The following is a 27,619-nucleotide window of genomic DNA, read 5'->3' on the forward strand; positions in this document are numbered from 1 at the left end:
TTTTTTGGGTCTGGGTTACCTCACTCAGGATAGTATTTTCTATTTCCATCCATTTGCATGCAAAATTTGAGAGGGACATGGCTCTTTGATAGAATGTTCACCTAGCATGTATGAAGCCACAGTATTATATAAATAATACGTGGTGGCATACTTCTGGAACCCAGACTTCATTAGCTCCATGCTGCTACCCATTAAACCTGTTAGTGTTGTAGAACTCAGAACTGGGATCCGAAGAATTATTTTCAAAGTAATGTTCTATCTTTGCTGAATTTATCTAGTGGCCCATATTCTCACCAACCCCTTATATTCATGAATGCCCACAGTGGAAAGCTCCCCTCTTGCCCCTTTATCTATTTATTCATGCACTGAGGTTTGTGGGACAGTGTCTCACTGTATCCAGGATTAACCTGTAGCACGAATAATAAAAACCCAGAGACAGGTATTGTGGTCCAAGCTGAAGATGAGAAAAGCAAAGCAGCCATTCACTAGAGAGACCTTTTACCTCTACCAGATCTTCAGACCGAGTGTGCGAGATCCCAACTCTGAACCCTCAGACTCCACACTCCACTAAGTCCTGTCTCTTCCCCTTTATATTCCTCTCTCTGCCCAGCCATAACGTTCCTATCTCCATCTTCCCAGTGCTGGGATTAAAGGTGTGTGACTCCCAAGCCCCGGGATTCAAGGTGTGAGCCACCACCACCTGGATCTGTTTCTGGATGGATCTTGTGTAGCCCAGGGTAGTCTTGCACTCACAGAGATCTGTCTGCCTCTGTCTCTCAAATCCTGGGATTAAAGGTATGTGCCACCACTTCCTGGATTAAAGGTATGTGCCACCACTTCCTGGATTAAAGGTGTGTGCCACCACTTCCCGGATTAAAGGTGTGTGCCACCACTTCCTGGCCTCTAGCTTTGCATTCTGATCTTCAGGCAAGCGGTATTTATAAAAATACAAATAAAATATCCTAACACTAACCTGGAATTCACTCTGTTCCCCAGGCTAGCCTTAAACTTGTGGCAATCTTTTTGCCTTCTGAATCCTCTTAGGGTCTTACTATGTAGACCTGTTGGCCTTGAACTCACTATGTAGACCAGGCTAGCCAAGTCTCTCTAGTTCTGGATTACAGGTGTGCACCACCGTGGCTCACTTAGGGTTTCCCCTTTTGTTTTTGATTTCTTGAGATAGGTTCTTTTTCTGTAGCCCTGGAACTCACAGACAGCTACCCGCCTCTGCCTTTGCCTCCTGAGTGCTGCCATTAAAGCTGTCACCGGCCATGTCAGGACGGGGGTTGTCCTTTTTTGAGCACAGATAGAGTTCACACTACTGGGAATGTGTGAGCTTCCTAAGGAAAGAGTCTCAATTTTGAGAGATCTAAGTTAGAAACAGCCAGGCTTGGGAGTAAAATTAATAGGATCTGGGCTAGGGCAACAGGGTGAAGTCCATGGCAAACTTTAGAAGTTAAGTGGGTTCCAGAAAGAAGAAAGGATAACATTCCCGCCACAAACAGCAAGTGGCTTCACGTAGATGGAAGACGGTGACATCTGGGGCAAGAAAGCACTTTTCCAAGGCAAGGAGAAGAGAGCTGGAGAGTGGGTTTTGGTAAGTTGGAATATCTGAGCCTTACCGTAGCCTCTGAGCTCCTATTGGGAAAATCTCAGGGGCTATCCTTGGAAAGAGTCGGTACAGGCATAATTTTGTCCTATTTGTTTTAATAACATGTAAACAAAAGCCTCTAGCACTTGTCTTTCTTGTTCTCCCATTTTCCAGATTAATGTTCAAGAGCAGCAGATAGAGCGAGGCAGTGGTGGCAAACCCCGCTTTAGTCCCAGCACTCCAGAGGCAGAGACAGTCAGATCTCTGTGAGTCCAGTCTGGTCTACATAGTGCGTTCCAGGACAGCCAGAACTATGTAGAGAGATCATGTCTCAAATTTTTAAAAAAAAAATTATTAAAAAAATCCAGAAGTAAGATTCACACAATTGTATTAGAATTAAGATGTGAACACGGTCTCAGTCATATCCTTTTATTAAGCTATTTGCACATTTGCGTGGGGCTTGGTGATAAGGGAGTTCCCCCCCCCGCCACAACACCCCACCAGAGAGAAAGGTGGGCTTCAGCAAGTGCTGCAATGGCTAGGGTAGACATCCCAGTGTAGGCTGATGGCATCGAGGGCCGCGCCGGATCGGCCACTAATGAAGCGGAGGACAGTGTTGGGGTGCAAGGGAACGGCATTGAAACTTATGCCCGAGTCTTCTCCAAAAGTCAGCTTGCGGCCTTTGTCTGTCACGATGATCAGCTGCTTCACGAAAAACCTATATTTGCCAGACACCTGGATCACGGATTCCCCGGGGTGCAGAAAGATCTCCTCCAGGTCTCCCAGCTTGCCACCCACGTATTCGCTCCACACTGTGCCATAGCGAACTTGGATACTGGGGGCAGGGGCGAGAAGGAAGAAGGAACACATTGGTTATCACAATCAAGACTGGGATGGATGGTAGGGTGGCTCAGCTTGTAAAGCTGCCTGCTGCTAAGCCTAACAACCTAAGTTCAACCCCTAGGTCCACATGGTGGAGGGAGAGAACCCATTCCCAGAAGATTCCTTCTGGCTTCCACATGTACAAGGGGACACTTGAGCAATTTCATACATAAAATAAATGTATTATATATTTTACATATATCTTTTATAATATTTAATATATTGCATATAATATCTTTTATATATATAGATATAGATCAAGTTTATTTAATCTATATGTTGTATCTTTTTTTTCTTTTTTTTTTTTCGAGACAGGGTTTCTCCGTAGCTTTTGGTTCCTGTCCTGGAACTAGCTCTTGTAGACCAGGCTGGCCTCGAACTCGCAGAGATCTGCCTGCCTCTGCCTCCCGAGTGCTGGGATTAAAGGCGTGCGCCACCACTGCCCAGTGTATATGTTGTATCTTGAACTGGTGACATGTTCTACAAGACACAAAGACTGTGTGAGCCCTAGGAGATCATGCAGAGAATCTCAGCTTCTCATTTTGCTAGCAAATCGGCTCGTGGAACTAAGGTAAGTTTCTCAGAGTCACTCAGACAGCGAGTCTGAGCTCACCCCCAACACACACTTTAAAGAAGCCTGAGAATTTCAGACACTGGAGAGTGTCCCAGGCGAATCAGCACCGCGTCACAGTTCAGAACTTGGACTAAAAGGAAATGCATTTGTCCCTGCAGGTGATGGAAAGTCCCAGCTAGAGGAAGGAATGGCACTATCCCAGGACAGACAACAAGCAAAGATTAGGTTGCCTGAAAGAAACATTGAAAAGAGGTTTAGATCTCAGGTTTAGATCCAGCCCAGGTAATGTGAGGCCCCTGAGGGTCCAGGGTTGTGACTTGCCAAGATCATGTGCACTAGGGGACTAAATAGCACATTCTGGTCTTGGACTTGGGGTCCACAACACTTCACTGTGACTTACCCATTTAAACAGGTGTGATCCAGAGTGAATGAGACTTTCCTAACCTAGTAAGGGCCTAGTAAAATCCCACATCACAGAAAGAAGAAGACGCTCACCCAGTGATGTAAAGTGAGTTGGATCGGACACGGATGGCGGTGATGGGACCGTCCAGCTGGTTGCCAGAATGGGAGAACCGTTTTCCTCCTTTGCCTCCATATTCCCCACTGTAGGAGGAGGACCTGGACTGAACTAGAGAAAGAAAGGCTTGGAGGGACAAATACTCTGGGAGCTACCCTCATTTCCTCTGCCACCCCAAGCCAGTGTCTGACAGCCCTGCTGAGTGGCAGCTCACAGGCTGTCTTCTCGTGGTCCCATGGCCAGTTCTGGGGCATTTCACTTACTGGCATTGCCGGAGGCCGAGGCACAAAGAAGGGCTAAGAGAATGATGGCCAACATTCTGAGGCTGCAGTGGGAAGAAGAGGGGAAAGGAGGGCTCATTCCTTTCTTTCCAACTTCATTTGCCCAGGCATCCCTTGCCTGGAATACAGACCTGTGTTGTTCTGATGCTTCACCTCAGACCTAGCCCCAAGCCTAGGGAAAACGGCCGATGGACAGCCCCGTTCCTTCCGGATCTTTTCTAAGCCCCTAATCCCTCTGGTTCTCCCTGCTCTGGCTTTCCCAAAATCGGATGGTTTATGAGCTATCTGAGGCATGGCTAATCTCGAGCGTCACCCTACTCCTAAATGAAGGCAAAGAACACCTGTGAGGCCTCTTTGGCCCCTCCGGAGCAAAGGAGGCAGTAGAAGACGGTGCACCAACACCAGCATCCAAGGAGCCCTCCCTGGTGGAGCCAAGAGGCTGAGAGGTTTCAGGAGGCGCTTGCCCGAGCTCAGACAACAGGTCCCAGGCAACTTGTCCATGTTTCACAACTGTCTCCACCAGCTAAATCTGCTCATATCCACCCCCTTAGCCAAAACCAGATATCCTTGCATCCCAAAATAGCTTACATCCAGGAGCTGCTGCCCTGCTCAGGTCTCCCCTGCTACAGTCCAGGCATTGTGTTTTCCAGCTCAGATTTGAATACCCACCCCCAAGCCCCTGTACCAACTCACCTTTCCCTTAGCAACTTCAGGTGCAGATCTTCTAGAAATTCCCAGGCCTTTATACCAGGTCCTGGCCCTCCCCCTCTTCTTTACCATGTGAACCTCACCTGCTGAGCAAACATGCCAGCCTCTTGGGGTCAGGTGTCAAGCAGGGTCTGGAACATCTTATCCTGCCTCTCCCCAAGGGCTACAGGTGGCAAGGTGGGGTCCACTCTAGATACAGTGAAGATTTGTGAAGAGACAGAACAAATTTGTTTAAAGTCCAGCTGAAGGATGGGAAACGCAGCTCGTTTCTCAAGAGTGCAATTAATGCAGACGTGGTGGCTCGTGTTAGCAAGATCTGGGCTGGGGGGTGGGAGGTGGGGTGGGGTGGGGCTGAGGCAAGAAGATCGTGACTGGGCTGGGCTACAATTGGAGACTCTGAAAACACAAGCAAATGAGAATGCCATCCAAGGGGCCTGGAGGGGTTCTCCCTACCCTAAACCATCTGTCAGTGCTCTTGCCTGAGACCTGCCTTCTGCAGGGTAAATGTTGCCTTCTTTAGTCATTTGTAATATACCTCCTCCCAGAATACAAAACCACCTTCAACACTGAGCAGTGCCAAATATTTGCCTGACAATTTTTCTCTATTTGTTGACATCTCATTATGAAAAAATCACCCATAGAGTTTAAACATCTACATAGTGAACAGCTATATCACAGTCTGCCGTGACCAACATTTTGCTGGGCTGGGTTGTCTGTTCTCTGTACCTACATCCATCCATCCTTAGTCCAGACCCTTCTCAAGACATTTCTCTCTGAGAAGGGGAACTTGGGGCTGTAGGTGTGCTCTAAATCTGTGGATTCCCCATCTCTTCCTTCAGACACAGTCAGCCCAAAGGGCGTGTGGGAAGCGGAGAGTATACAAGTCCTCCTCTGTGAGGAGTTCTGGACTTAGAACCTCAGGACCTTGAGGTACCGCAGTGGTAGACCACCAGAGCAAATTGCCCCATCTCCTTCAGCCTGAAACAGAAGCAGTGCTGTAGATTTCTCCTCTCTAGGTTCTTTCCTTCTAGGACTGATTCCCTTTTTAATCTAAAGTCCCTAGAACTGACCACGAGTCCTAGTGCTTGTCCTGTTAGACTGGCCCTTTGATCCCGCCGCATCGTCAGGACTATCCTGGTAGAGAGGATGGAGCCTAGGGAGGAGCTAGAATAAGCAGTAACAACAACCTTAACAACCTGCAGCAGTCAGACATGCAGACCATCCGCCCCTTTCCTCGCAGGCTTACCATCTGGGACTGGAGACTCATCCCAGATAGCACAGGTGTCCTGCCCTGAGGAGCCGGAAATAGGGCAGGGCTGCTGGGTGATAGCTCCCAGGAACAGAGCCAGACAGCCACCACGATTCCAGTCCTCCCTCCTTTCCTTTTTTCCAAGTTCAAGATAAGCACAGAACATTGGCTCCATTCCCATTGTTCTCCTATGTCCACTGCACTCGCTGCGTTTCTGTCTCAGTTCTTTTTTTTTTGTTTTTATTTTAATTTATTTATTTATTAAGGATTTCTGCCTCCTCCCCACCACCGCCTCCCATTTCCCTCCCCCTCCCCCGATCAAGTCCCTCTCCCTCATCAGCTTGAAGAGCAATCAGGGTTCCCTGACCTGTGGGAAGTCCAAGGACCGCCCACCTCCATCCAGGTTTAGTAAGTTGAGCATCCAAACTGCCTAGGCTCCCCCAAAGCCAGTATGCGCAGTAGGATCAAAAACCCATTGCCACTGTTCTTGAGTTCTCAGTAGTCCTCATTGTCCGCTATGTAAGTCCGGTTTTATCCCATGCTTTTTCAGACCCAGGCTAGCTGGTCTTGGTGAATTCCCGAAAGATCATCCCCATTGTCTCAGTGTATGGGTGTACCCCTTGCGGTCCTTGAGTTCCTTGCTCGTGCTCCCCTTCCTTCTGCTCCTGATTCGGACCTTGAGATTTCTGTCTCAGTTCTTATGTCTGGATGTTTCCCCGCATTTCTTACTCTGAGGTTCTTTTTTTATAGTCTTTCCTTTCCCCTAGACATCATGAACAGCCCATGCCTTCCAAAGCCATTTGCTACGGCAGGGTCCTGGCATTTCTCCTTTTCCTCTGCCCTCTTGATAAAGACTCACTCAACCTATGTTGGAGGCCCCATTTGTCCGAGAGGTAGCAGGAGCGCCAAGAGCGCACCTCAGAGACCTTCTCTCCCAGTGAGAGGAACTGCACAAATGGATGCTACCATAAAATATGTCAAAGCTATGAAGCGGTAAGGCAGAGTGAGAGCATGGAGGGCACTAGGGAAGCGGGGAAGCAAAGACCTAGGAGGCATCTCTGCTCGAGAGAAGGGGAAGACTGGCATGAGGAAGAGAAAGGTAGGTATTGAGGGTGACTGCTGATCCAGACGGAAGTGTCAAAGCCCTGGGTGGTGAGTGTGAGAATCTGGAAGAGCAAGGAGGGCGGGATGATGAGTGGTCTGCAAAGGAAGCCAGCAGGAGGTGATGTCTCAGCGGCAGCTGGTGCAGTGGTGGCAGCTGGTGCAATGGTGGCATTTGGTGCAGGCCTGGGAAGTAGGGGCTAGGAATTTGGCTGCTACACCGTGAGGAGTCTTTTTAGTCGGAACTGTGAAGAAATAAATGCTCTCTGGATTTTGTAAAGTGGAAGACAGAATGGGTCAAGTAAAGGCAGAAACGGGGTGCATAGGAAAAGTGGCATAACCCTCCCATTTCACGCAATCCTCTCCCCTCTCCTGAACTGCCACAGAGATGGCAGTCTCTCCAAGAGAACGGGCCTCGTCCCCTTGGTGCAAACTCAGACCCCATGGTAGGTATCTGCCTCCCCACCCTATTGGAAGTAAAAATAGTGAATTTAGTTCAAAAATGTTAATTGGCTTTTATTTGCAATCCAAGGAACAGGCAACACTTCATTTCATCAAACAGGAGAAGCGGTCCACCGAGAGGAGCCTGAGGCAAGATGGGTCGCTAGGGAAAGTTAAGGGGATCAGAGAAAGGGAAGAGCTCCTCCCACTCTTGGATCTACCATACATTTCTCATTGGCCAAGAGTCAAGAATCTTGATGCATTTGATCAAATCTCACAAGTTCCTAGGAGCTACATACTCTCTTTTCTTAGAAATATCACAAACAGGGTTATTAAATCAGCTATCCAGAAACAAACAAACAAAATAAACAGCTAACCAGTCATGTCCTGTGTAGAGTAAGGATTCTTTGACCTTTAAATATCTAGACTATATTCTTTGAAGAATACAACCTAAATACCACTACTGTTTATTTGTTTTTTTTTATATTTTAACTGTGTTTGTTTGTATGTGTGTGTGTGTGTGTCTGTTTGTCTGTCTGACTAGTGCATATGTGTGGTACTTGCACTGAGCAGGCTTGTGCAGAGACTGAAGTGGGACATTGTGCCAGACTTTTCCATCAGGACCATCGGCTCCCCAAAGACATGAAGACTTTTTATTAATTATAAGAACTTGGCCGATAGCTTAGTCTTGTTTCTAACTAGCTCTCATACCTTAACTCTTATCTTTTAATCTACGTTGTTTTATGTGACTTGGTTATTTTTACTTTGTACTGCCAATGCTGCTCACTCTGCATCCCCGGCATCTCTGCCTTCTTCTTCCCAGCATCCTCTCTGCCCTGGAAACCCTGCCTAGCTATTACCATTCAGCTTTTTATTAAACGAGTCAGAGCGACACATCTTCACAGTGCACAAAGAGATTGTTCCACAATGGGACGTCCAGCGTCTTCCTTCTCTCTTTCTGCCTTGGTCACCTTGAGACAGTACCTCTCACTGAACGGGACGCTCACCATTTTGGCTAGGTTGGCTGACCAGGCAGGTTTTCAGGGTCTGTCTGTGTCTGTCTTCCATCTCTTGGTTACAGGCATACGTGGCCACGCCCACACCTAGCTCCTGTGGTCATTCCTATGGCATTTACATGTGTACTTCTCTTTAAGCCTGTACTCTGTTCTCTGGACTTGCACTCTTCACTTAAAAAAAACTCCAACTTTGCTTCATTCTGACTTGGCTTGAACTTGTCTCCTGCAGCATAAGTCAAGGTTCTGACTACACCAGTGTAGGGGACAACCTCAGGCTTCACACAGAGCTTGCAATGTTGCGTTACCTCATTCACTGCCAGTGATTTCTATTTTGTTCTTAGTTTTCAGATTCAGGGTTTTTGAGACAGGGTCTCATGGGGACCAGGCTGGTCTCAAACTCAGTATGAGGATGACCATGAAACCCTAGCACCCCATCTCTAATTCCCAAGTGTGGGGATTTTATGAGCATGCCCCACTGTGCCCAACTTCTTTGGCATACTCTCTAGGATCCTTGTGAGCATGTTGGCGAGCTTTTCTGACTGCTAATTACTTGGCCAGTTTATTCTGAGTTTTGTTTCCAGAGACCACCTAGTGTTTAATAGACCGTGGGTACTGAAACTGGCATCAACTGACTGAATTTTCATCCCTTCCAGGTTTAGATGGAACAATGACAGCTGTCAGAGAAGACATCTCTGTAAAAACTAACCCATCTTAAGCTGCTTAGTTTCTTTCTTTGTTTCTTCCCTCCCTCCCTTCCTCCTTCCCTCCCTCCCTCCCTCTCCTCTCTCTCTGTCTCTCTCTCTCTGTCTCTCTCTCTCTGTCTCTCTCTCTCTGTCTCTCTCTCTCTCTCTCTCTCTCTTTCTTTTGTGCGGTGGTTTGAAAGAAAATGGCCCCCAAAGGGAAGATCTAGGACTCTCAGCTCCAGTGCCCCATCTGCCTGCTCCCTGCCATGTCCCCACCATGATAATAATGACTGAACCTCTGAAACTATAGTCAAGCCCCCTCAATGAATTGTTCTCATTTATAAGGTCATGGTGTTTCTTCACAGCAATAAAAACCCAAGCTAAGACAGTTTGTTTTGTTTTGTTTTTTTTTTCAAGAGAGGGTTTCTCTGTATGGCGTTGGCTATCCTGGAACTAGATCTGTAGACCAGGCTGGCCACAGACTCACAGGCTGCCCAGCCTTGGCCTCCTGAGTGCTTGGGTTAAAAATGTGAGTCACCACACCTGACCTAGTGTGTCTTTTAAAATGACTGTAGAGAAACGATGTGGTCCATTTGCTTAGAGGTCCCCACACACACTGGAGCCTCAGGGACGCCCAGAGTCTCTTCAGGTAGAACAGAGCAGCCAGGGCAGCGATGTAGCTCTCCTGGGAGGAATGAAGATGTTTTAAAGGGATGCTTATCCCCACCTTCTGATTATCAAATCATTCAAACTGCTACCCTAGGAACTGGAATTACCCTAGGACTCTTGAGCTGAGAGAAAGAGAAAAAAAAATACTGAAGCTTGGTGCCAGCAGAAAGAGGAGCTTGTCTCCAGAAAGAGGTTCCATTCAGCTTGTCCGACCATCCTAACCAAGAGAGTGGAACCCACACCGTGGTAACAATGACAACGGAAGAGACCACACCTTGACCAGGACTGCCTAGTTATGCACGTCTCTTGCCTTTGATGTAAACCTAAATTTGATGTCAGCATCCAGAAGAAGGACTTAGGAAGTCGTCCCTTCATTTCTCTTCTCAGTACGTTGGCTTAGAATAAAGCTCTTTTCTCCACTGCTCAATATTGTGGTTTGCTTCATATTCATTTTTATAAAAGTTGTAGTTTACTTATACACTAATTCTTAGTTTGTTTATTTATGTACAAGCGTTTTTCCTGCATGTATGAATACTCACCACGTGAGCACCTGGTGCTTGAGGAGGTCAGGAGAGGGTGTCTGATACCTCAGAACTGGAGTTTTGCGTGCTTGTGAGCTATTATGTGGGTGCTGGGAATTGAACCTGGGTCCTCTAGAAGAGCAGCCAGTGCTTTAAGTGCTAAGCTCTCATTAGTTGAGGATGATGACTGAGCCTAGCCCGACAGGCTACAAGGACCCAGGCTTGGACCCTGAGAAGTCTGGCCCTGGGGATGTCCGGAGAGGAAGAGGAAAGGGGCAGTGGCTCAAAGGTGTTGGTGTCTTGAGTTTCTTCTGAGTTTTCCTTTTCTTCTTTCCCTTTTGTTTTAGAAACACAGGTAGGTGAATACCTGAGTTGGAGGCCAGCCTGGTCTACAGAGCTAGTTCCAGGACAGCCAGGAGTGCTACACAGAGAAACCCTGTCTCAAAAAACCACCATCACCACCACTACCACCTAATGGAGAAATCAACTAGCCCCCAACCTAAGGATCCTGAGTCCAGTGACTTCTTCCCACTAAGTAATCTCAAATCCCTAGAGCATTTTAACTTAGATTCCACATAATCACACTTGGTTTACCCTACTTACAGGGTGCCTTCCTCTGTATCCCATTGTATCCTAACTCTCAATAGCTGTTTGACTGTGCATGGACTAACCCTGGTACTGTGGAAACTCTCAACACACTTGGACAATGCTGGCTCTAGGATTTAGAGATTGTTCTCACCTGCACACATTAGCTGAAGAACTGGTCTCTAGCTTCAAGAGGAGAGTTTGCTTCAGTATGTAGATGATGGGATTTGTAGCCCCACAAATGACACTCTGGAATCAGTAGAATTAACATTGTAACCCTTCTAGAAAATGTAGTCCTCTGAGCAGCTCCACAGAAGGCTCAACTTTCCCCACAGTTGGTAAAATGGGCAGGGCTGACTGTAACTCAGGGTCATGGGTGGAAAAAAGGAAGCCACCTGAAAAGCAGAACCAGTGGGGGCTGGAGAGATGGCTCAGAGGTTGAGAGTGCGTGCTGCTCTTCCAGGGGGTCTAAGTTCCTTTCCCAGTGTCCACGTGGGGTGGCTCACAAGCTCCTGTAACTCCAGCTCCAGGGCTGATACATTCTTCTGGCCTCCAAGGACACCTGTGTATGTGCATCTACTCACATGTACATCAGACACTCACACGCACACACACACACACACACACTCACACGCACACACAGACACACACACACTCACACACACACAGATACACACACACATACTCACACGTACACACACAGACACACACACACAAATGTAAACTTAAAAAAAAGGATCACTGAATTAGTTACCTGTTTCATTGCTGCAACAAAATAGCGGATAAAAGCAACATAAAGAAGGGAGGAAGTAATTTGGCTTACAGTCCCAGGGGATACGGTCCCTCATGCAGGGAAAGTAGGAATGTAGAAATGTTCTTATTGTGTCCACAGTCAGGAGGCAGAGAGCAATGAATGAATGAATGCTGGTGCTTAGTTCTTTTTATATCTACCTACCCATCCATCCATCCACCTACCTACCTATCTACCTACCTACCCACATATCTATCTATCTATCTATCTATCTGTCTGTCTGTCTGTCTGTCTGTCTGTCTGTCTGTCTGTCTGTCTATGTATGTATGTATGTATGTATGTATGTATGTATGTATATATCATCTATCTGTCTGCCTGTCTGTCTGTCTATCTATCTTGCATACATGTGCATGCCACAGCATATAGGAATTTGTTCTCTCCATTTACAGTGTGAACCTCAGGGAAATCAAACTTGAGTTGTCAGAATTGGTGGTAGACGCCGTCTTGCCCAACCCAGTTGCTGCTCGGTTCTGTTTCTCTTTTGTGTTCAACCCCCTACCCCAGTCCACTGAATAGTGTAATTTACATTTAGGGTGGGTCTTCTCATTTCAGTATAACCTAGAAACTCCCTCACAGGTATGCCTAGAGTTTTGTTTCCATGGTGATCTCAAATCTAATCAAGATTACAACAACCAAAATTATAACACAATTCAGAGCCATTTTAGGCTTGCCAAGATTCTGTCAAATATGGATTCCAATGTTTGGTTTCATAGCTAAGCCACTTTACACAGGCTCATATTCTGAATCCCTGTAAGAGATAAGTAAACAGCTGTAGCAGGCCTTCCAAAATCTAAAGATTCACTGGGAGCAGCCCTAGCCTGGAGAATTCCCAATTTGGATAGACCTTTTGCTCAATCTGCAGCAGAACGATAGGATGTGGCTTTGGGTCCTCACCCAACAGTTACAGGGATATTACCAGACTTCCAGTCTGACTGTCCAGATAGCTATGATCCGTAGCGGGGAGGGGGAGAGAAGCGGGGTGGTGGTGCTTGTGCACGGCATTAACTGAGCAGTGCTGGCTGAGTGACTTTCAGAGGTCAGCCCTCAAGTTCAAAGCCTCCTAAAGTCAAGTGCTGCCACCTAACTGGGTACCTGCTATTTGAGGGCCAAGATCTCTTCTTAGAACCCCAAGAGGTTTATTTATTTATTTTTTTATTTTTTAAAGATTTATTTATTTATTATGTATACAACATTCTGCCTTGATGTATGCTGGCATGCCAGAGGAGAGCGCCAGATGTCAGTACAGATGGTTGTGAGCCACCATGTGGTTGCTGGGAATTGAACTCAGGACCTCTGGAAGATCAGCCAGTGCTCTTAACCTCTGAGCCATCTCTCCAGCCCCCAAGAGGTTTTTTGAAATTACATTTATTTACGAGTGGTTGTAAGGGTCTGTGCGGAGGTCAGAGGGCAACCTCTGAGAGTCAGTTCTCCCTTCCCACAATGTGATTTGTAGGGATCAAATTCAGGGCATTGGTTTGGCAGCAGGCTTTTCCCCACTGAGCAACTTGCCATTCAAGAACTACCAGAAATGTCTACATGTAATTCCAGATATTAGGGATGCTGACCCAAGAGGATCACCAGTTCAAAGCTACCCTAGGCTAAAGAAAAGTTCAAGGTGAGCCCGGGGAACTTAGTGAATCCTGTATCAAACAAACAGCTGGGCTGGGCAATAGATCGGCCAGTAAACTGCTAGGTCTGATCCCTAAACTCACATAAGGAAACCGAGTGTAATGGGATGACTTGCAATCCCAGCCCTGGGGGTGGAGACAGGGGAATCCCCGGGCTGGATGGCCAGTCAGCCTAGCCTACTTGGTGAATTCCAGGCCTAGGATGGCCACTGGCTTCTACATGAATGTACACAAACACGCATACACTTACATACAAACGCATACATGTGCCCGTGCAAACATACACATACTCGCACATTTAAAAGGGGTAAAAATAAAGAGAATGGGGAGACAGCTCAGTGTCTCAGTGCTTTGTCTGGCATGTGGAAGGTTTCAGGTTCAACCCAAAGCACTGAGGAAAAAAAACACAGTATACCCTTTAAGCTTTCCAGACACAGAGCACTGGTTAAGTGGTCAAGAGCATTGGCTGTTCTTCCAGAGAACCCAGGTCCAAGTCCCAGCACGCACAGAGAGACTCACAACTGTTTGTAAGTCCTGTTCCAGGGGGTCCGATACCTTCTTCTGGCCTCTGCGGGCACTGGCCATGCTCGAGGCACAGACACACATGCAGATAGATGAACACTCATATGCCTAAACGGAACTGAACTAGACTAAATAGTTTGTCAGATGCCGAGCATCTTTGATTTTACTTCCAGAAGCAAATGAGAATGTTTGTCACTGTGTGGATGAAGTCATTCAAATGTCTTCTAGCAAGCCTGTCTGAGAAGATGTTTGGAGCGCAGCCTGTTGTACACGGTGGGCTCCAGACCAGCAGGGCAGAGAGCAAGGCACTGGCTCAAAACCAGCAAAACCAGCCTTGAGTAAAGATCTTGTTGTAGAGCGCGGTCGGGGTGGCACGAGGTGGGGATAAGTCCGATTGTAGAGTGCTCTGCACACGGACGTTTAATGGAAAACTCTCCTATTAAGTATGACCTCGTAGTTTTATCTCTTTTAGAGACTCTCTGACTGTTCACACAAGTAGCAATATAAGTGACATCGGAATGACAATTTCCTCACTACACAGGGAAATGGACCACTAAGCAGACAGCATTCCAGGAGGGCACGGAGATGAAGTGACTTTTGCCCCCTTACCTAAGTTGTCTCATTTAAATGCCCATGCTGTGCAGAAGCAGAGGGTACAGAAGACGGCTCAAGAGAAGCATAACAAGATTCTGGTGCCCCAAACAGACCAGAGGAAAATGGCAAACGTAGTTCATGACCCGTGACACCCAGAAAGAGAGGGGTTAACCAGTTTGGTGCCTCCTCTAGGGGAAGACACAATCAGAGAGATGGGAAGAGCCTGTCTTCTCCATCTTTAACAAATCCAGGGTGTGCAACCAAGACCCCACCTGATCCTACGCAGTTCAAAGCAGAGGGGGCAGTCTAGGGAGAAGACTGGCAGTTAGATCCCATTCAGATCCCTGAAAAGGGTACAAATATAGTCGTGTTTGCTATCATTTTCTCAAGGTGGACAGAGGACTATTCTACCACTGGAAATACCAGAGCAAGTTGTTCCAGCCTTATTAAAAGGAATCATTGCTCATTTTGAACTCCCCAAGTCCCCCAAAGTGACAATAAGGCCTTTTTTGTTTTAATAAGCCAAGAGGTTTCACAGGCTTTCCACGTAACGATTTTTGGCGCCTTCCATCTGGAAGAAGGTAAAAAGGTAAACCCACAAACTGGGTCAAGAAACCCCAGTCAGAGACTTGGCTGCATTTGCTTCTACCTCTGTTAAGGTTTCTGTTGCTGTGATAAGAACACCTTGGCCAAAAGCAACTTGGGGAGGAAGGGTTTGTTTTATTTTAGGATTTCAGGTCAGGCTCTTTCACCAAGGGAGATCCGGCCAGGAGCTCAGGGCAGGAACCTGGAGGCAGGAGCTGATGCAGAGGCCATGGAGTGCTGCCTGCTGGCTTGCTCCCCAAGGCTTGCTCAGCCTGCTCTCTTAGAAGACCGGGGACCTCTAGGCCAGGGTAGCACTGCCCAGAGGGAACTGTGCTCTCCCACACAAAACATCAACCTGAAAACTACACCACAGGCTTGCCCACAGGCCAATCTGTTGGAGGACATTTTCGCAATTGAGGTTCTCAGTTCCCAAATGACTCCAGCTGCGTCAAGTACATAAAAGCCAGCACTACTGTCTACTGTTTTATTAAAAATTCAAGTCAGGAGCTAGTGAGGTGGCTCAGCCATTAAAAATATTTGCTTCACAGAGTTCAATCTCTGGATCCCACAGTAGGAGGACACAATAGACTCCCAAAAGCAAGGCCTCTGACCTCCCCCACACCTACTGCTAATAGCACAACTAATAAGTAAAGTACAGTTATGAAAATAAAAAATAGAATCATTCTTGAGGCTAACTAATGACTTTGGCCTTAATGATGATCTTTATGATAGATCTTAAAAAATCTTTTTTTTTTTTTTTGAGGCAGGGTTTCAGGTCACCCAGCCTGGCCTTGTAGTCACCGTAGAGCTGAGGATGGCCTTGAACTGCTGACCATCCCATAGATGGTGGGATGAAAGGACTGTGCCACCACCAGACTACGGCAGGCCTCTCCTAACCTTTCCTTAGCCTCTCCATGTGTTTGTGTGCACATTCACACCCGTGCAGACATACATGTGGGCACCACAGTGTGTGGAGGTCAGGGGACAACTTGCAGGGGTCAGTTCTCTCCTTTCAGCAGGTGGGCAGTGGGGACCGGAGCCAGGCTGTTAGGGCTGGTAGCAAGCCCTCTCTTGCTGCCCGTTTCCTTGCTGTTGCCGTAGGCTTGCTAATGCAGCCGCATTCATGCAGCAGCTGCGAATGTGTGCTGCTTCCCTCATCGCTTTGTCCTTGGATTTCTTCTCGGATTGTTCTTTTGGATTCTACCACATTCTCAGCATATGACATCAGAATGTTTTTAAGCTTTTAAACTTCTTTACCCCAATTCCACTAAGTCTTGTTTACCCTGTGAAAAATTCCTTTTAACTGGGCACAGGAGTGTGCCATCTGGCAAAGATGACTGCTGGATTTGTATCTCTAATGTTTGGATCTGCCTAGTGGGCATCCCTCTTACAAGGTCATGACTACAACTCTGACAACTCGCTGATGGTGAGCAATGATTCGTCCATACTTCACACATCCAAAAGTCTTGAACGCTTCTCTATGGCTTATAAATATAACCAATCCAGCCATGGGAAAAATTTTCAAATCTTCTGTGGTTAAACTCCAATTGATGGCTCCACGGATCCGAGAGTTTTAGAGGTTAACCATAGATATAAGGAAAGCTATTTTAAGGCCTGGGATGGTTACATCCAGACAGCCCAAGTCAGATGAACCAGCCAGCTCCACTTTATCAGGGGAAGAAAGCATTTACTTTACTGATAGGGGAATTTGCTTATGGAGTTTCTCAGCAGTTAGGATGGATGCTCGCTACCAGATGTCCTTCAACAGTATTTGTAAACTAAACAGGTGGAATCACTGTTAGCTGGACCCGAAGACTTGGAATCAGACGACTTGATTCTAGTGGTACCAAAGACTTTATGGTAGCAGCTTCTGGCTGACCCTGCCCCAGGATGGATGAGGTTGTATTTTGGGATGCTGTCAGGTGGCACCGGTGCTGGCTGAAAACCACAAACCACCCTGGGAAACCTCTTGGTTCTCAGCACAGCCTGTCTTCACTGTCATGACCACTGAGCTTCTGTGCTTATTTCCCAAGTAAGCATGTAATATGCAGCTTACATGTAGAGTCCCCGGATATGCACGGGGGTCCTTACTGATATGGTTGTAGGAACATCACTACTAACTCAGAAGTTAAGTCAGGCACAGTCAGTGGTCCTAAACCAAATAGCCTTTGATATTTTGGAGGCAGCACCGGACTGCCTGCCTTGTCTTTTTTATTATTTTTTTGCATTTGTTATCACTGCACAGACGTGGAACTCAGAGGACAACTTGTGGTTCTCTCCTTATACCATGTGGGTCCTTAAGATTCAATTCTTTATTAGCTTTATGGTTCTTGGAGAAATATATCTATTTTGGGTATTAACTTTAGGATTACGTGTAACAATCTGCTGTGTCCTTGATTGTATAATCTCAAGAATGGCATATTTTCTTTCTGATCTACTGAGCAATGAACCTCCAGAATCCAAGCTTGGGCCTTCTTGTGACCCTCTAGATCAGACAGGGTCCCTAGGTAGGCAGGGTCCATATTTTCTGAGTTCAATTCTCAGGACCCACACTGATTTCCAGCAGTTGTTAAGCCCTGATATTAAAGGATCAAAATTGATGATTGTGGTGGTGCACATTTTAATCCCAGCACTTGGGAGGCAAAGGCAGGTGGATCTCTGTGAATTCAAGGCCAGCCTGGTTTACAGAGTGAGTTCCAGGACAGCCAGAGTTGTTACCCAAAGAAACCCTGTCTCATAAAACCAATTAATTAATTAATCAATTAAAGGATTGAAGTCTCAGAGAGGGAAAATGAAAAAAGAGTCCATTAAAGGGACATGGTCAAGGAAAGAAAAATCCACTCCCCTAGCTCTGGTTTATAGCTCTCACTGGCTGAGAGCAAAGAATTCGTATAGGTATAGTATTAGTAATAATATACAGAATGAGTATTAATATTAGTGTAGTATTAGTGTAGCATGAGTATAATATTATTATAGTAATAGTATTAATATGAATATGAGTATAGTATTAGCTTGAATATTAGTATTTATTGTAGTAAAGCTGCTTATTTGTTCCTGGCTGCGCAACCCCGAAATAACCACACAGAAACTATATTATTTGCAATACTGTTTGGCCAATAGCTTAAGTGTATTTCTGGATAACTCTTATATCTTAATTTAACCCACTTTCATTAATCTGGGTATTGTCACAAGGCTGTGGCTTCCAACAAAGTTTCAGCATATCTGTCTCTGGTGGCTCCATGGCTTCTCCCTGACTCCGCCTTCTTTCTTCCAGCATTCAGTTTAGTTTGCCCCACCTAGCTCTACTCTACCATATCACAGGCCTAAGACAGTTTCTTTATTAACCAATGGTATTCACAGCATACAGAGGGGAATCCCACATCAAGTATTAGAATCAGAGTCTTGCCTACATATGTCTGCACCACATGCATGCCTGGCACCATTGAAGTCCAGATGAGGGCATCAGATCCCCTGGAACTGGAGTCACAGATGGCTGTGCCAGTGTTCTTTAACCACCGAGCCATCTCTCGGCCCCTAAGAGTCAAGAATTGTGACTTCCAAATCCTCTTGTAAAGGCTCCTCCGCCTTCTCTGAGAATTTTCAGAAACATTAAAACAGCTAATGATACATGATTTAAGTCAAAACACATCCTTGTGTCCTATTACACTCTATGCTGTATGACCAGGACAATTATCCTACAAGACAGTGTGACCCTTGACAACCCCTTCGAGATTCATATGGTAGAGTGCTTGCCTAACATGCACAAAGCTATGGCGTCATTCCCTAGCGCCACACGATCTGCCTGTGGTGACCCAGCACTTGGAAGGTTGAGGCAAGAGTCTCCTAAGTTTTAACTTAGGGCATCTGCAGCTCTATAGCCTGGGCTGCCCGAAACTCTGTCTTTAAAAAGCAAACAAGGGCTGGGAGACACGTCAGCAGCTAAGAGTACCTTCTGTGGGACCCAGAGTTTGGTTCACATCAGGCACCTCCCAGCTGCAACTCCGAGTCCAGGGCATCTGACGCCCCCTTCTGGCCTCCATGGGCAGTCCCACGTATCATACAATCACACCCTCATAAATGAAAATAAATCTTTTAAAAAAGAGGGAGGCTCGTTTCAGCCAGTGACAACAATGGACATCTCTAAGGACAACTGCCACAAAAGACTGGGGTAAGAAGAATCCTCCCACAGGAAGCAGAGTGTGAGCTGGGATAGCTGGCTGTCAACGCTAAGATTGCTCCCACAGCACACATGCACAGTCCAAGTTTTAGGATTACCCAGCGCCTTGAGAATGAGTATAGGAACTTCTGGGACTCTGAGCGCTGAACCAGCAAATCAAGGATCACTGAGGTTGAGGATGGACAATGCATCCAGTGAGGACCCTGGTGGAGAACTGCATGGTGACACAATACTGACAGCGGTACAATCCCACCGTGTACTGCCCCTCGGCCACAGGAAGGAGCTCCCGAGGAGGAAGAGATTTTAGACAAAACTGATCAAAGAAAATTCAAAAAAAAAAAAAATAGTGAAAGGAAAAAGAAGGCCTTCGGCAGGAAGTAGTTTTCTCCTCGTCCAGTCTTCTGGAGGAGCATCGCAGGACATGCTTCCAGCTGTCATTGCGGTGTGGTAAAGCAGAGGACTATGTGCTAGAGGGCAAGGAGCTGGAGTTCTACGTGTACAAGATCAAATCCCAGAAAGGCAAGTTAGTCATCCCAGCAGCTCCTGTAATAAAGGTGTTTATTGCTCTGTGTAACAAAGGGGAGAGGCAGGGAGCCTGATGGCTTACAGCTTTAACACCAGCCCTCAGAAGGCAGGGCTGATGGATCTCTGTGGGTTTAAGGCCATCCTGGTTTACAAAGGGAGTTCCAGGACAGAGAAAGACCCTATCTGAAAATCAAAACCCCAAACAAACTATGCCCAAAAAAATGTGTTGCCGAAGGATGACAGATCTGTTTCCTGCTTAGGAAAAGCCTTTTCTACTTCCTTTTTAAACACAACAGGCAGACGGACACAGAACAGCAAAGAGTCTCATTACAAAGACAACCCGAGTACTCCTTTTTCTGTTCACCTTCAACAGCTCCAATAAATACACAAGGCTCACAAGCAAAAGTGGCTTCTGTTCCCATCTCCTCGTCCCCCCAGCTCGGGTAGCCTAGTTTTCCACCTTCTGCTCGTCCCTTATTTTAAGCTCAGCTACCTCAGACGCCCTGGCTCCAGTCCCCCACCTCCTCCGCTCTCTGCTCCGCCCCACACCTCAGCTGCCTTCCTCTGCTGTGGTTCTGTTTACCCTGCTGTAATTTGTCTGCTTACATGGAGGACTCCTCCACTAAACCAAACTCATATCAGGCCTGTCTGAGTTACCTCTGCATTGCCGGTATAAACGAAGCATCACATCTGGCCCAGAGTAGCCGATGCCATAGGTGATTGCTGAGTGAGTAGGCGAGGCAGCTAACTCGTACTACGTACTACCGAGACTTCGCTCAGCCCTCGCCCTTGGTCTTTTCCACGTCTGTGCTGCTCTTCCTCAAGGTTCCTTGTAATGCCTTCTCTGCACTGTAAGACTCTGGTCAAACTGTCAAGCTGAAAGTGGGCAGAAACACCTCATGGAAATTGTATTATAAAGAGCCAGGGACTGCAGTCCTTAATTACTACAAAACCTTAGTGAGCGCTAGTTTCTGCACACAGGCACAAACAAGACCAACTGTGTGTGTGTGTGTGTGTGTGTGTGTGTGTGTGTGTGTGTGTGTGTGTAATGGAAACTACAGTCACAACTTGGGGCATCACTCAAACTAGGCAAGTATTCCGCCACTGAGTTATATTCTAGCCAAGGCCAATCAAGTTCTGTCAACTCCCTGGCACAGGCCTAGTAGCACATAAGCCTGAATAATTTTTTAAAGAGTTCATTTGCCAGGAGGTGGTGGTGCACGCCTTTAAATCCCAACACTTGGGAGGCAAAGGGAGCTGGATCTCTGTGAGTTCAAGGCCAGCCTGGTCTACAGAATGATTTCCATGACAACCAGGGCTATACAGAGAAGCCCTGCCTTGAAAAGCAGAGAGAGAGAGGGAGAGGGAGAGAGAGAGAGAGAGAGAGAGAGAGAGAGAGAGAGAGAGAGAGAGAGATCACCTAAAGAGGTCTGTCAGTCACCTAGATAGGAAAATGTCCCTCAGAAAAGATGATCTTTACCACATTTTCTCAAGCCTGGACTTGAATGAACTACTGTCCAGCAATCTCTGTCTCCCTGTTTGTTTTAGCAAAGGTGGTAGGTTATAGCCCACACACTCCCCACACACACACTCTGCCCAGGCCCCTCACGCTGTGTGGTGAAACACGGTGAGGGCAGTTTTCCCTTCCATGCCCCTTTGGCGGCTATCCACCCTCCTCTCCTGAAGGTGCCCCCACTTTGCCCTGTAACAGACTGTCTTCAGCACTGTGCTGCATGTCCTCTTAACTGACGAGCATCTCTCCAGGCCCCCCTCTTTGCCATTTCACTTTAGAAAGAAATAATGCCCCAAAGCTCTAGAAACCACAGAGTCGACTACACGGGCCAAGGCAGCCTGAGCGCCACGGGTTGAGAGCCCTCGGAAGATGGACATGTAACGTGAGGGTCTCCTGCCCCAGAGGGTTCGTGGGTTCACAAAGGGTAGGCACAAACGGGGAATTCTTCACAGTACAGGGACCTGCTCAGGCACAGCCATGCACAGCACGGGGCTGACCCTGCCTGTGAGCGGGAAGGGCGCCCAGGTGCCAGACGGCCGAGTGAGAGGATTCAGCCCGTGTCAGAAAACCAGGAATTCCTGTGTTCTCACGCTTTGCCATCCAATTAGTATGTTTAACTCCCTCTTTCTAGAAGCGGGGCCTCTCTGCCTGGGCACTGCCCTGTTCTCCTCTTCCTCCCAGTTCCTTGATGGGATTAATCCAGACACTTGCCTCCTGGTGACCATTTGACTCCCCCCACAGACCCCCTCACTCTGGTGGTCTATGTAGGTATGCCACAGTGACTCCCTCAGCCACTGTGGTAATTCCTGGAATTTTGCCTTCTTGCACTGAACCCACCAGTTAGCATACCCAGGAAATCTGCTTGGCTGACACCTGTAAGGGCTTTCAGTGTAGGGGTCTCTGTCAGTGACTGCTCACCATGCTGCCCCTTCCCGTCGGCCCTCTTTTCTCTGGGAGCTATATGGATTTTAAAGATTGCTTCTGTAATGCCGCCGGCTTTGTTCTGCTGCCTCTCGCACGTCTCTCCTGACACATGGGAGCCCAGCTCTTCTCACTGCCCAGGGTCTCCTGGAGAGTGGACACTTGGGGGGGTCATACAAGAATAAATCAAGACAGAGAAAAAAGAAGGCTGAACTTCGTTCCTGTCACTTTGGACCAATTACTGAAAATGTCTGCCTGCTTTGTGTTAGTAAAAGAAGGAAAAAGGCTGGGGCTTTGGCTCAGTGGCACTTGCCTACCGTGCACCAGGCCGTGGTTAAAAGAGAAATTAGTCTACTTCACAGGACTGAGTGAATTATACTGGTGTGCCTAGAAATGTGTTAGAGACGTGGACTCACACTTGGTTCCGGCTGTGAGCAGTAAGAAAGGCCAGTGCTGGGGACATCAGGAGATGGAGCCCCCACCTGGCAACAAGACGGGAGGAAGGTGGGAGGGAGCCAGGGTCAAGGCAGAGGGTGTGTGAGGAAGGTGTGGCTGGAAGATAAGGCTGGCGCGTGCCTGCGTGCCCGAGTGAGAGACGGAAGCAATTCTGTCAGGCCAGCCTTAGAGGAGGCAGAGTGGGGTCTGAGAGATGTCATCCGTGCTGGGCTCCGTCCAGCGCATGAGTTCCAGGGTTACAGGGTGTCCCCACAATGGGCCAGCCAGGGCTCTGTCCACTGCACAAGACGAGTGGGAACAACCCTAGAAGACAGCAAGGCGACCCTGTGTGGTGACAGAATTCTCCAGAGCTCAGTCCTGGCTTTGTTCCCATGGACAGCAGGAAGACCCAGGCTGGGGCTGGAGCTATTTGCAGAGCTAGTCTCTACTACAGAGCAAGGGGTAAGAAAATATAGGAGGTCCCTAGACTCTCTCACTGAAGGCCCAAATGTTTCACGTGATTGGCATGTCTGACAGGAAATCATCAGCAAAGGGAGCATTCGAAGCTATCCGATTTAGGTTCTTCTGTTTTCTCAAGAGCAGAGGGCTCAATCCTAAAACCAGAAGAGTGGCAGGTGACACAGGATAAATGCTTCTCCCAGACAGACCACTGGACCCCTCCACTAAATATTTACAAACATAAATATTTAGAAGACACTACATCTGTTAGCAAGACAACAGCAATAGGCTCCCTATAGGACCAGTGAGTTCTCCAGCCAAGCTTACGGTGCCATTGTTTTGTCTTGGTTAGTGGTGGGGCCCCTGTCCACTTGCCCTCTCAATGCTGGAACCTCATCTGGATTAAACCTGTGCAGACCCTGATATGATGTCACAGTCTGTGAGGACATATGTGTATCAGCCCTGTTGTGTGCGGAAGCCACTGTTTCCTTGGCAACGTCCATCATTTCTGGCTCTTACCATCTTTTCACCTCCTCTCCTGAATTGATCTCCGAGCCCTGAGGGGAGGGGTTTGGTGAAAACGTCTCATTTATTTAGGATTGAGTATTCCAAGGTCTCTCGTTCTCTGCACACTGTCCAGCTGTGGGTTTCTGTCTTAATTCTCATCTGCTGTAAGAAGAAGCTTCTCTGAGGATGGTTGAGCGAGTCTCTGATCTATGGTTTAGCAAATGCCATTTGGAGTCATTCTATTGCCATGATCCTTTAGAAGGACAATAAATAGTACTTTGTTTTCCCCAAGGCCATGGCCTACCCAGTCTCAGGTTCTTGACCATCTAGCAGTGTCAGGCATGGATCCTGTTTCTCGGAATGGACCTCAATTCCAGTGAGAGTGGTTGGTTACTCCCATAACGTTTGTGCCACCATTGTTCCGCATGTCTTGCAGGCAGGTCACTGTTGCAGGTTTTGTAGCTGGGCTGATGGTTACCTTTCTCCTCTGGTAGCACACAGTGTACCTTCCAGAACCATGAATACTAGTCAGGAGGTGTGAAGGCTCTAGGTAGGCACCAGCTTGGCTTCTCGGTGTTTAAACATTATCTTCGGTAATTGGGCCTTAGTGTCAGTTTATGGAGAACAGCCAACAGCCTTTGGAAATAGCCTGGGATCCCTTTGGTCAACCATTTTTTTTTTTTTTTTTGGTTTTTCGAGACAGGGTTTCTCTGTGGCTTTGGAGCCTGTCCTGGAACTTGCTCTGTAGACCAGGCTGGTCTCGAACTCACAGAGATCGGCCTGCCTCTGCCTCCCGAGTGCTGGGATTAAAGGCGTGCGCCACCATCGCCCGGGGCTCAACCATTTTTTTATGTGTCACAAATACATATATACACATGTGCACACACCACTGTCCACAGCCACCACACTGGGAATCTGTGGTGTCCCCAGGTGAGGAGCAGCGGGGGCGGGGGGGGGGGTCTGAGGTCAGGGAGGCCTGGGAAGCTTCCAGAATTGGTCAACCATTCTTCACTCCAGTTCCAGGGGATTTAACATGTTCTTCTGACGTCTGCACACACCAGGCATTCATATGGGGGCACAGACATACATGTAGGCAAAACAATTATACACATAAATAATAAATGAATAAACCGCTTGGTGGGGAAGGCTTAAGGATGGGGAGGGAGGTTAAGGAAGAGAGAACTTGATTGGTACACTGCCTATGAATGAAGGAAAATTTGCTGCACTCTATTAATATATATATAATTTACACACGTCAGTGGGGCTGGAGATGCCGCTCAGTATAGTTTTACCTAATTAGTTCTTGCCTAATTGCAGAGACTTGTGGATTTGAACCCCAACCCAACAAAACAACAACCAAGCCCGAAAAACAAAAGAGTTGCCAGTCAGGATGGTGCACACTCATGATCTTAGCATGGAGGAGGTTTGAGGCAGGAGATGATAAGTTCAAGACCAGCCAGGGATATGTATTACGATCCTACCTCAAAACACCAGCAAAACAAAGCAAACATCAATAAAAGAAAACATAAGGAAATACCAAACAGCTGTGTATGTGTGTGTGTGTACACGTGACACACAGAGATGAGAGAGGAAGCTCGGGTGTACTCAGGTAATGAAACAGGTTCTTACCGGCCCGAGTCTCCTTGAATAGACTGGGCTAGACCACCAGAGACTCCAGGAATCTGCCTGTCTCTGTCCCCCGCCACACCTGAACTGAGAACTCCCTAACCCCAAATCACCGTTCCTCTGAAACAGCAAACGCGGCTTTAGAGGTCCCGGTCTAGAGGTTTCCAAGGAGACAAGCTGGAATGGGCTGCACGAAGTCTGTCTTCGGCTTATTGTCTGGAATCAGAGTGAGGCACTCCGGTCTCTGCGGTGCTCAGTCAAGGTGCTCATGTGAGGAGATTCACCAAGACACCCCACCCCCATGCTCAAGCAGTTTAGACAACTCTAACCTCCCTAGAAGTCAGTCAGTCTGAGTGAGGCCAGACAGAACACTTCTGGGGACTCTGGGGACAGAAAGTCACATAGCTGTGAAGTGGTCCAAAGGACTGGGCCAGCTCCAGTTCGGGCATCCCCAGATTCTGAACCCCGTATTGGCTCAGATCCTCTTGCAGACAAGCCTGGAGGGCCTGCAAGGGTCTAGGAGCAAATACATGCTATCCTTAAGTCCAGTTTCTGGGTCCCTTCCCCACACCTGCCAAGAAGGATTAAGCATGTTCTTTCTTTTTAAAAAATTGCATTTTGTTTATTTATTCTGTATGTGGGGGGCATGTATACATGTAGAGGTCAGAGGTTGGCTTGGACGGGTGCGTTCTCTCCGTTCTCTTTTCCTATGACGTGGATTCCACTAATGGAACTCGGCTTGACAGGCTTGGTAGCAGGTGCCTCTACCCACTGAGCCACCTCACCAGCCCCAACACAGCCTTCCTCCCTTCTTCTTTCCTTTCTCCCTTTCGTTCTTCTTTTTAGACAGTGTCTCCCTGTGTAGCTCTCATTGGTGCCTAGGGTTCTCTACTTAAATCAGACTGGCCTTGACCTCGAAATATCCACTTGGATATGCCTCCCAAGTGCATCTACCACATCCGACCTATATTTTCCTTTTTTTGTTATTTTCATTTTATTTTAGGGGTCTAGGTGTTTTGCTTGCATGCTTGTCTGTGCTCCGTTTATGCATTTGGTGCCCAACGAGGCCAGAAGAGGGCATCCCATCCCTTGAGACTGGAGTGACGGCAATTGTGAGTCCTGTAACCACTCAACCACTGAGCCACCTCTCCAGTCCAGCCTACAGTTTCTCTAAGATTTACTTTCTTTTTAATTATGTGTATGTGTGCGTCTGTGTGTGCAGGTGCCTGAGAGGCCAGAGATGGTGAGTCTCCTGGAAGTGGCCTTACAGGCAACCGTGAGTTGCTCAACATGGCTGCGTCTTCTGCAAGAGCATCAAGTGCTCTTAACTACTGAATTATCTATCCAAGCCCCAAGCATAATGTTTTCTTTGGAGCATCCATCTCCGACAAAATTGGGAGAAGAGCCTCGGTTTGGTCAAGCTGTCACATGCGGCTGGAGTCTAGAGAGATGTGGCGGTCCCTTAAGTCCTCTTCTGTATACATGGCATTGTGTGTGTCATAGGGTCAGGCATAGGCCACTGAAAACCAGAGCCTGGAAAGACTACCCGCATTGGGTAGCAGTAGGCAGGCTGCCCCCGCACATACTCAGCTCAGTGAATTGCTTCTTCCTTCCGGGAGCATCAGAAAGCTGTTACTTCCTGTTTCTCCTGCTGTGGCCTCTGAGCTTTTCTGCCTAGGGCTGCAGAGGACTTTAAAGGAAGGGCTGCCAGACTGGGGAAGTAGGATCCAAGCCAAAGGCATGAAAGCTCCCGGCCTTAGTCAGCAAACACAGTAGGCTGAAAACAAGCAACAAATATCACGGGGTGCTCGGAAGGTGCGTCCATGAGCAAGAGTGCTTGCTGTGAGCAGGATGACCTGAGCTCAGACCTCCAGAACCCGTGTAAAGAGCCAAGCTTGCACATATCTGTAAACTCGGTGTCTGGGGGACAGGCAGGAGAATGGCTGGAGTGTTTTGGTCACCAGCCTGCTATCAGGTTCGGTGAAAGGCCAGTTCCTTAATCAGTGGAGAGAAAAGGTTTTCCTCATGTTGGTTTTAAGCCTGGTCAAGCTCATTCCTGAAAACCTGCAGCAGGAGCAGCTTTCCGCTCATGCTTCCCACGTGGCCAGCGGCCACTGCTGCAAATAGATATTCATTGAGTAACTTCCTGTTTCCTTTCGGGAACACTTGCATGGTTGGGTGGGGGGGGGAGGTGTCTATGAGTTCAGACACCTAAATTCGGCATTTGGGAGGCAGAGGCAGGCAGATCTCTGTGAGCTTGAGGCCAGCCTGGTCAACAGAGTGAGTTCCAGGATAGCCAGGGCTACACAGAGAAACCCTGTTTTGTAAAACCAAGAAGAAAAAGAAAAAAAAAAAGGCACTCAGGTTCCAATCCCCACATTACAGAATCCTGTGAAGGAGAGAGAAAGACAGCTAGGCATGGTGGCACACACCTGTGAAAGAGAGAGGACAGCTGGGCACGGTGGCACACACCTGTGAAGGAGAAAAGGCCAGCTGGG

General features: G+C 47.6%; 1 protein-coding gene across 1 annotated transcript; it reads right to left on the reverse strand.

Annotated features, from left to right (window-relative positions):
* Positions 1-2,110: 2,110 nt before the first annotated feature.
* Positions 2,111-4,574, reverse strand: Zg16 (zymogen granule protein 16). Its single transcript, XM_005351279.1, has 4 exons — positions 4,539-4,574; positions 3,828-3,889; positions 3,543-3,675; positions 2,111-2,426 (listed from the first exon to the last, which is right to left on the reverse strand). Exons 2-4 carry the CDS (start codon positions 3,880-3,882, stop codon positions 2,111-2,113), a joined length of 504 nt encoding a protein of 167 aa, XP_005351336.1. The 5' UTR covers positions 3,883-3,889; positions 4,539-4,574.
* Positions 4,575-27,619: the final 23,045 nt, after the last annotated feature.

This window comes from Microtus ochrogaster, chromosome 8 (assembly GCF_000317375.1).
Source record: "Microtus ochrogaster isolate Prairie Vole_2 chromosome 8, MicOch1.0, whole genome shotgun sequence".
NCBI classification, from domain to species: Eukaryota; Metazoa; Chordata; class Mammalia; order Rodentia; family Cricetidae; genus Microtus; species Microtus ochrogaster.

Coding starts and splice junctions, on each gene's coding strand:
- Zg16 (XM_005351279.1), bottom strand. CDS start 3,882: ATGTTGGCCATCATTCTCTTAGCCCTTCTTTGTGCCTCGGCCTCCGGC. Junction 3,676..3,827: donor CTCGGCCTCCGGCAATGCCA/GTAAGTGAAATG, acceptor TTCTTTCTCTAG/TTCAGTCCAGGTCCTCCTCC. Junction 2,427..3,542: donor AACTCACTTTACATCACTGG/GTGAGCGTCTTC, acceptor CCCTGCCCCCAG/TATCCAAGTTCGCTATGGCA.